The 9,741-nt window shown below is 44.9% G+C and overlaps 1 protein-coding gene across 4 annotated transcripts in view; it reads left to right on the top strand.

The window, feature by feature from the left end:
• The first annotated feature begins 1,127 nt into the window (after positions 1–1,127).
• The window catches only part of isl2a (ISL LIM homeobox 2a), a 34,609-nt gene continuing 25,995 nt past the window's right edge, over positions 1,128–9,741 (top strand). For 3 of the 4 annotated variants that reach the window (XM_078199791.1, XM_078199788.1, XM_078199790.1), the window contains exons 1-5: positions 1,128–1,254; positions 1,564–1,753; positions 2,277–2,536; positions 4,014–4,300; positions 6,196–6,363. In XM_078199791.1, the coding sequence (XP_078055917.1) occupies positions 1,197–1,254; positions 1,564–1,753; positions 2,277–2,536; positions 4,014–4,300; positions 6,196–6,363 (963 nt within the window). In that variant the 5' untranslated portion in view covers positions 1,128–1,196. The remainder of the gene's footprint in view (positions 1,255–1,563; positions 1,754–2,276; positions 2,537–4,013; positions 4,301–6,195; positions 6,364–9,741) is intronic. The other variant, XM_078199789.1, reaches the window with a different exon arrangement.

Raw genomic sequence — 9,741 nt, 5'->3', positions numbered from 1 at the left:
TTATAAAATGGGGGCAGCACAGGAAGAGGACCTTCGGCCCATCGCGCTTGTGCCTGTCCTTTGAAAGATTTATCCATGTAGTTCCATTCCAGCGCCTCTTTCCTGATACAGTAAGAAGTCTCACAACACCAGGTTAAAGTCCAACAGATTTATTTGGTAGCAAATACCATAAGCTTTCGGAGCACTGCTCCTTCGTCAGATGGAGTGGAATGTCTTTCCTGATAGCCATGCAAAAGCATTCCTTGAAGTAATGATCCAATTCTCTACAGAAAGTTATTATTGAATCTGCTCCCTTGAAGGTACTGCATCCCAGATCATAACAACTGGCTGAGTAATTTTCCCACTAATTCTTTTGTCAATTGCCTTCATTATTTGGCGCCTATTTTTGCATATGTTATATTTGAAGAAAATTACATTTTAGCTTGTCATTGGATTTATCCTTAAAAGACACACACACGCGGTAACACTATTGTGACACGGTCTCAATCAAATGTTGCAATGTAAGCATTTCAATGCTGCATAATAATCGCTCCTGAATGAATGAGAAAATGTGTTTGAACAGAGCTGGCAAAATTAATGTCAATTAATGTCTCAAGGATGAATGTTCCAATTGAAGTGTGCGCTTCCAAAATTAAACAATAATCGCCCATCCTTCGCGGGAAACCCGACTGCAAACTTTTTTCATGTTAAATTCTAGAATTCCCAAATTTACAATGGTGGCCTTTTTAACACAGATTGAACGGCGTGATTTCTTATTTGCTCGCCACGGGGTGTTAAAAACAAAAGCTAAACGCCGGCCAGGATAAATAAAAATCATGCACAAAGTATTCAAACAAAACCTACCGCCTGTTACAACAACAACAACAACAACAGCAAAAATGGTTACAAGCCGCTTGTCAATTTCTCCGGGCCAGTTTGGATACTCTTCCTTTTTTGACACATGCCCAAGGTTTGGGCCAATGGGAGCTGGCCTCCAGACCCCGCCCCCTCATTGTGACGCCATCACGCCAGGGGGACGTCGCTGGTGAGGATGGGGTGGGGAGGGGGGGTGGGGAGGAGGGGGAGGGGAAAGCCACAACGTGCAGAGGGGGCAAGCCGTTAACCCCAAATATTTGTTATCAGGCATCCCGACAGCTTGCAGCTGATCCTTCACCGCAGTTTTAACACTTGGGATCGCTCCTTCCCCTCCTTTCTGCATGGTGGATATCATTTGCAGCACACCTTTCCTTGGTGCTATGGGGGATCATTGCAAAAGTAAGTATGTGCCTTGCAGAGAATGGGGAGGGAAAAGATACATTTATTTTTTGTTGCCATTCTACTAGCTTCTCCCGCAATTGAAAACAAAATATGTCAACAAGGGTTTGCTGGTTGAATGTTAAGGGGGCTATCTTCAGCTTCCAGGTGTCCAGGTGTGTGTTTTTCCCTTCTGTATTGTTTAGATGCAAGTCTAGCGTGAAACATAACATTGCAACCGGTTTGTTCCCGAGGTAATAATCAGTGAACTGTTGTTTCTTCCCCCCCCCTCTTGTTTCTACCCCCCCCCCCCCAATCCACCTTTGTCAGAGAAACACGGGACTGCCATGTGTGTAGGGTGCGGAAGCCAAATCCATGACCGGTTCATTCTGCGGGTGTCCCCGGATCTGGAGTGGCATGCTGCCTGCCTGAAGTGTGCCGAGTGCAGTCAGTACCTGGACGAAACCTGCACTTGTTTCGTCAGGGACGGGAAGACTTATTGCAAGAGGGATTACATTAGGTGAGGTGACAAAGCGAAACAAGAACAAAAATGCTGGGGTGTTTGGGGGGTTGGGGAGTGGGGCGGGGGGGGGGGGGGGGAGTGGAATCGAACGAGAAACCCAGTCACCACAATGTCTGTGATGTGTGTGTGTGTGTGTGTGGGGAGGGGGTGCCTTAAAAATATACACTTCCAAGAGATAGCATGTTGCTTTCAAATAATTGCAACAAAACGCCTGTGAGATTGCAACAAAATGCCTGTGGAATTGCAACTGAGCTGTCATCCACATACAGATTTCAGAAATTAGGTATTTTTCTGGCCAATTATCAGCTGAAATTGTATTTGCAAAATGCTGGGTTTCCACCCGTGTTTGTTTTTCAAGTATTATATTGGTTTATATGTTTGGGGTGTGGATTTGTCTATTGAGGAACAGTAAAAAGAACACAACAATTTACTCAAAATCAAAGGTGTGCAGAAATGTTGTAAATTAGGCGGAAGTTTTAATACATTTCTCTCTCTCCTCCTCCTCCCACTTTTCTTGCAGATTGTTCGGGACCAAGTGTGCCAAGTGCAGCCTGGCTTTCAGCAGGAGCGATTTCGTGATGAGGGCTCGCAGCCGGGTCTACCACATCGACTGCTTCCGTTGCGTGGCGTGCAGCCGCCAACTCGTCCCCGGCGACGAGTTCGCCCTACGGGAAGACGAGCTCTTCTGCCGAGCCGACCACGACGTGGTGGAGAGAGCTTCGGCCGGGGGAGAGTCCCTCAGCCCGGTCCCGAGCGGCGGCAGAAGCCTCCAGATGGCAGGTTAACAAAAAAAGGGAGGGGGGGGGGGGGTGGTGCGGTTAGAGATAGAGTCTACAGCAGACAAGAGGCAAGGCGTTTACATTGACCTTCCGCCTAAATCTAATAAGCACATTTTTCAATTAGCAAATAGGAACATTCAGGGGAGGGAAAGTGTATGAGAAGGCAGACAATGCTGTCCCCATAAATCCCCCCCTTGTCCTTCAGTCTACCCCAGCTGTACCTGTACTTGATGTTAAATATATCTGGCTTTATATATTATTGAAGAAATTTCCTATCTAGTGTTTAGCAATCGAACCAATTCTTTAATAGTTTATAAACTCCATTATTTTTCAAGACATGTCTTTAACCAAACATTCTTGAAGGAAGCCCTGTATTAAAAAATGTATATAACGCCTAGAGGGACCTAGTTACACAAAAGGCGAGGTTAGAGTGCGAAAGGAAATGTTTTATCCTCCAAGACTTGCAAAGTATTATTTAAAAAAAAGACATATCTAGCCAGGCTTAACCCTTTCCCAGCGGCGCCTCCTTTTTTTTTGTCATTTCCAGTAAATCCCCCAACCAATTTCAAATCGATGACAGCAAGTTACTGCGGATGCTGCAATCCGAAACAGAAAATGCTGCAAAATCTCAGCAGCTCCGGATGTGTTGCCTCCCTCCCAAATCTTTAAATCCAGGCAGGGAGGGAAAAGGGACTGAATTCGTACACCACATATTTCAGCTTTTTTTTTTGCGGGGAGGGGAATGATTTGTATTGGTTGTGAGAGATGTAGGCAAGCGTTTAAAGCGAATTTTGTACCGATTTACCAAATACCGTCCCTGTCCTGTACATATCCTGGACACACAGATAGATCCCATTGTGCGGAATTGACTTAAGATTTGGGTGAACGAAGTGACGATTGCATGGGGCGGAATGTTTCGCTGTGGGCTTATTGTGTGAATAGTATTTTCAGTAAATTAATGTATGTCCAACTACAGATAAGTAATGTATATGCGAGGGCTCAAACCGTTAATATATCTGGACTGGACACCGTACATTCACTTTTCAGTCTAATCTCCATATGGTACAATCTTTACATACACAAAGGAAACGGGTTGGTGAGCGAATGGGGATGAGAATGTGTAGTTTTGGCCGGGAATTAAATTGCTTTCTGGGGTATGATTTGGAAGTTTTTTTGTCCTGCTCGCTCAAGTACAGCATCCGAATTAAAAACCTATGGTTAAATAAAGCAATCATTTTTTTTTTCCATTTAATATCAACCTCTCTCCATATTGGAGAATCCAAGTGGATATTAGAAATTGTGCTTAATGCATATGCTGTTTATGTGTGGAGAATCCAAGTGGATATTAGAAATTGTGCTGTCGACTGGATTAGTGTACATAGTGTATATTTGCATCTATGTGTGTGTGTGTTTTTTGTATCTCCTTTTTACATGTGTGGGTGTGTTTTTTTTTAATTGTTGGTATTGCTGCTTCGCAGTAGAGCCTGTATCGGCCCGGCAGCCTTCCCTGAGGCCTCACGTCCACAAGCAGCAGGAGAAGACGACCCGGGTGCGGACGGTGCTGAACGAGAAGCAACTGCACACGTTACGGACCTGCTACGCGGCCAACCCCCGGCCGGACGCCCTGATGAAGGAGCAACTGGTGGAAATGACGGGCCTCAGTCCCAGGGTGATCCGGGTCTGGTTTCAAAACAAACGCTGTAAAGATAAGAAGAAGATAAACCTCATGAAGCAAATCCAACAGCAGCAGCACAGCGAGAAAACCGTGAGTAAAATGAGAGAGGGACTTGCCTTCTTCCTAAATGTCAAACAGGGAATTAAACTTCTTGTCGGAGTTGCAAGCTCGGACGGGGGGGAAATGATGCAATGCAATTATAGAAGAAATAAACTTTTTTAACATGGCGAGTTGCAAAAAATGAGCAGTGAAAATCAGCAGGGTTACAGATTCTGTTTGAGTTTAATTCAATCAAAATGAAAATTCCAAACCAAAGATTCAGGAGAGCGATAAAGATTAAAAATTGCTGTGATTCTGCTGAAGACCTTTTCATTCAAGAATAAAACCGCTGGAGATATCCCAGAATTGTATTTTAGAATTTGAGATGGTAATAATCGTCAGATATGATTTTTTTAATTGCTAGACTTTGATTTGATTTATTATTGTCACATGCAGTGAGAAGTATTGTTTCTTGCATGCAGACTTCTGAATGAGGAGGTTTGAGTTCTGCCGGGTTTTCTGTTTTGGAAAGGTCCCAACGACAGCAGAGCCACCGGGACGAAAGTTAAACTGGTTTATGTCAATAGGTGAGATCTAGACCGGGGCACATCGGGTCCAAGTCAAAAAATCGAGGAGACCTTCACCGCCGCAGACAAAATGTAGCCACAGCTGTCACACCGAGTCAGGAGTGATGGGACCTGGGGGTGTCGTATACCAAGAGTGTGAGGGAGAGGAAAATGTGTGGATGCAGCCCCCTTGTTACCGTCCGCGCGGATTGTGTCTGCTAACCCCTGGTAGTGAGGATTACACCGTCTGAGCGAGCGATGGATTAGGATTTCAGCCCTGGGGTGGAGGTGGGGGGGTGGAATTAATAAAAAGGTAGAAGGGAAAAGCAGGTGCCAGCCTCAACGAGAAGGGTTGTGTTCACCGAGGAGAATCTGTTTGGATTTTGCATTCTGTGCCTTTTCGATGTGAGAATTGATATGGATTTTGTGTTGGGTGGTGGGGAGCAGGATTAAACAGTTGGAAGTAGTTGGAAGAAGCGGCGATTTGGTTATGGGGCAGTAAATTATTCAAAAGCAGCAGAAAGACATTTCGTTCTAAGTATGTTACTGAATTATCTGTATTCGGGGGCGAGAGAGAGAGAAGGGAGGTCTTTCTCTCTCTCTTTATATTCCTTACAGTCCATTATAGAGAGTGGTGCAGGCGTGGTGTGGGAGAGGTGGATTTATTAGAAATAAACAGTTTATTTAGACTGGCTACACACAGCCTTGAGGGGAGGGGGGGAATTAGTTTATTATGTTATCTTAAATAATGTAAATACCATTCGGTGGTTTTGCTGTCTGGGGGTGGCGGTTGTGGCGAACCCTTCGACATACAGTATGCAGTTCCAAGAAATCCTAGATGTCTGTGAATTAGACCTGTTTGAGAGGTGGTGTATTTATACAGCAGTAATAATGTGGGGCCCTCCGTGCCTAACGGACATTGACCGCTATTTCTACCGGCAAAATACGCCCAAACAATATAAAGTGTCAATCAAACACGCCATCCAGTTTATTCAACCACTCAATCAATGTTATATTTATCAGGTCAGACGGTGAGATGTTTGGGTTTTATGCTGTTTTTCTTTTGTTACAAGATAAACAGTTGCAGGCCCTGTCTGGGGACACGGCTTGTTTAGACAATGAAATTGCAAGCCTGCAAGCTATCTTTTTTAAAATATCCGGTGCGTTAGCAGGAAAAGTGAACGAGATTGTGGCAAATTCATAAAGAATTAATACAAAATCCTCCAGTCGCTAGTGTGAAGAAATTGAATTTAATGTATCCATTGACTGTATCCCAGGCCAACTTCGCTACACTTCTTGTTTGCTATGGTATTGGGAGGGGTAGTTAATCAAATAGGTCACCAATTGTCCCCCCCTCTCTCCCCACCCTCCACCCCCCAGAGTCTGCAGGGTCTGACGGGGACGCCGATGGTTGCGGGCAGCCCGATCCGGCATGACGGCTCGGTCCAAGGGAACGCGGTGGAGGTTCAGTCCTACCAGCCGCCCTGGAAAGCGCTGAGTGAGTTCGCCCTTCAGACGGATCTCGACCAACCGGCCTTTCAACAGCTGGTGAGTGTGCCCTTGAGACCGGGGGGAGGGGGGGGGGGAGTGGTAATTGGGGGAAACTCAGAACCAAATAGGGGTTGCTGTCTGTGTGTGTGTGTGTTTTCAGCAAGGGGAGATGTCGTTATTTCTATGGACGGCACGGTAGCACAGTGGTTAGCACTGCTGCTTCACAGCTCCAGGGACCTGGGTTCGATTCCCCGGCTTGGGTCACTGTCTGTGTGGAGTTTGCACATTCTCCTCGCGTCTGCGTGGGTTTCCTCCGGGTGCTCCGGTTTCCTCCCACAGTCCAAAGATGTGCGGGTTAGGTTGATTGGCCATGCTAAAAAATTGCCCTTAGTGTCCTGAGATGCGTAGTTTAGAGGGATTAGTGGGTAAAATATGTAGGGTTATGGAGGTCGGGCCTGGGTGGGATTGTGGTCGGTGCAGACTCGATGGGCCGAATGGCCTCTTTCTGTACTGTCGGGTTTCTATGATTTCTATGGTGGGCTCCACCTGATTGTTGATTCGTTAAGTTACATTTAACCCACAGAACATCTCTTCCCAACTGTGCAAAGTTAAAGGTTAAACTGCCTTACAAAACCTAGTTATATTAATCTAGCGCCTTTAACGTCCCAAAGCGCTTAATCTGAGTATTACAAAACAGAATGATACCGAGTAATATGAGGAGATATTAATGCAAGTGACCAAAATGCCTGGCCTGGCTTTTAAAAAATCTCATGTTAAAATGTTGTGCAAATGAAGCATTTAACTGGACACAGAAATTAACATACCTTGAAAACAATGATATTGCTAAAATGTTACAGAACCTGGGGTATTGTGCGCGGTTTTGGTGTCTTTATCTGAGGAAGTACAGCAAAGGTTTACCAGGCTGATTCCTGGGATGGCAGGTCTGTCATATGAGGAGAGACTAAGTTGGTTAGGATTATTTTCACTGGAGTTTAGAAGAGTGAGGGGGATCTCATAGAAACTTATAAAATTCTAACAGGGTTAGACAGAGTAGATTCAGAAAGAATGTTCCCGATGGTGGGGGAGTCCCGAACCAGGGGTCATAGTTTGAGGATAAGGGGTAAATTTTTTAGAACTGAGGTGAGGGGAAATTTCTTCACCCAGAGGGTGGTGAATGTGTGGAATTCACTCCCACAGAAAGTAGTTGAGGCCAAAACGTTGTCTGATTTCAAGAAGAAATTCGATATAGCTCTTGGGGCTAAAGGGATCAAGGGATATGGGAGGAAGGGGGAATCAGGATATTGAATTTGATGATCAAAAGCGCAGCAGACTCGAAGGGCCGAATGGCCTACTCATGCTTCTAGTTTCTATATTTCTAAATGTCCATTCAAATCTGATTTGATTTATTATTGTCACATCTATTGGGATACAGTGAAAAATATTGTTTCTTGCATGTTATACAGACAAAGTATACCATTCATAGAGTACATAGGGGAGAAGGAAACGAGAGAGTGCAGAATGTAGTGTTACAATCATAGCTAGGGTGTAGAGAAAGACAACTTAGTGCGAGGTAGGTCCATTCAAAAGTCTGATGGCAGCAGGGAAGATTTGATTTGATTTATTATTGTCACGTATGAGATACAGTGAAAAGTATTGTTTCTTGCGGCGCTATACAGACAAAGCATACCGTTCATAAAGAAGGAAAGGAGAGAGTGTAGAATGTAGTGTTACAGTCATAGCTAGGGTGTAGAGAAAGATCAACTTAGTGCGAGGTAGGTCCGTTCAACAGTCTGACGGCAGCAGGGAAGAAGCTGTTCTTGAATCGGCTTGTGCGTGATCTCAGACTTTTGTATCTTTTTCCCGACGGAAGAGAGAATGTCCGGGGTGTGAAAGCAGTGTTATTTCGAGAATATTACAGGATAAACGGCCTTTCAAATCTGACACCAAGGTGTGGAGCACCCATTCAGTTTGTATCTGGTAGTTTTGTTTGACGGAGCCCGACTCCGGATCGAATTCAGTGTCTTTGAAATTACTATTAAGACTAGCGCCTGATTCCGATTTGGTTCTGAAATTAGCATGGGGGAGGGGGAATGAAAGCAACCCACTCGGCATCTGGCGCTTAACGAAGATACAGTATCCTCCCGCTGGGTAGATGGATACATATCCACCGAAATAGCAACATTGTCAAACACAAGTTCCCAAGTCCACCTGGTCCCAGCCGCTGGATTCAACTTACATACTCACGTCCTGGGTCGTACGTGTCTGTGAGTAACAGGCTGCCTCTCGGCGCTCACTCTCAACCCCAGAGGTTACAAACTCGCAGCTACTGCCCAGGGGATCGGCTCTCCCGCCCTCTCCCTACCCTGACCAGCGACAAAAATATCTCAGAGCACGAATATTTTCTAAAATAAAAATGACCAGGAAATGTCAGTGTTCAGTTGTATATTTCCTGGCCGCCTCGCACAGAATTGGCCCTTCACTTAACCCTGTACATGTAGTTAATGAGTTGGGATATTTAGAATTTGTACTTAAAGTCTGTGCAGTATTTGCTGAACAACATATATTAATTTATAATGAGCTGATTTGCACATTATATATGCACGCTATACAGTTATGTACAGTATAATTGTGTATCCTATATAAATTGATGTTAAGTGCGCATGCAGGGTGTATCTATATATCTGTATAGTATATATTACTAGATAGCATTTTGATTTTAAACATGCACCAAGGAACGGGCGTGCATTTATATAAACACTCCATCCACCTCAGGCCCCCCGGATCTCCCAAAATGCTTTATAGCCAAGAAATTCAGATTCTGCATTGCAAGCTCCCACTAAGAGTTGGACCACCAGTCAGCCAGTATTTTCTTAGTGGTGTAAGTTTCCCGCCGTGACAGGGGAAGGAATCCGCTGGCTTCCTTGACAGAAATCCTTTAGATGTATGTGAGGTTACCGACACGCCTCAGTCTAACATCTGACCCAAAAGGTGGCACCTCAGACAATGCAGCACTCCCTCGGTGACTGCACTGGGAGCAAGCCTGACGGGTCGGAATTTGCAGCGGCGAGGTTCATTTATCTGAGAATCAAACAGCAACAGCACAGGAATGCACAAGTGTTTGCCCGAGATTCCTCGCTCCTTCAACATTTGCACCATTGATACAACAACGGTGAGGTGGTTAGCACTGCTGCCTCACAGCGCCAGGGACCAGGGTCCAATTCCAGCTTCGGGTGACTGCCTGTGTGAAGTTTGCATATTCTCCCGTGTCTGTGTTTTGATTTGATTTATTACTGTCACATGTATTAGTATACAGTGAAAAGTATTGTTTCTTGCGCGCTATACAGGCAAAAGCATACCGTTCATAGAGAATGAAAGGAGAGTGCAGAATGTTGTGTTACAGTCATAGCTAAGGTGTAGAGAAAGATCAACTTAATG

The sequence above is a fragment of the Mustelus asterias genome, chromosome 29 (assembly GCF_964213995.1).
Source record: "Mustelus asterias chromosome 29, sMusAst1.hap1.1, whole genome shotgun sequence".
Taxonomy (NCBI): domain Eukaryota; kingdom Metazoa; phylum Chordata; class Chondrichthyes; order Carcharhiniformes; family Triakidae; genus Mustelus; species Mustelus asterias.
This window is presented reverse-complemented; position numbering and strand designations above follow the sequence as displayed.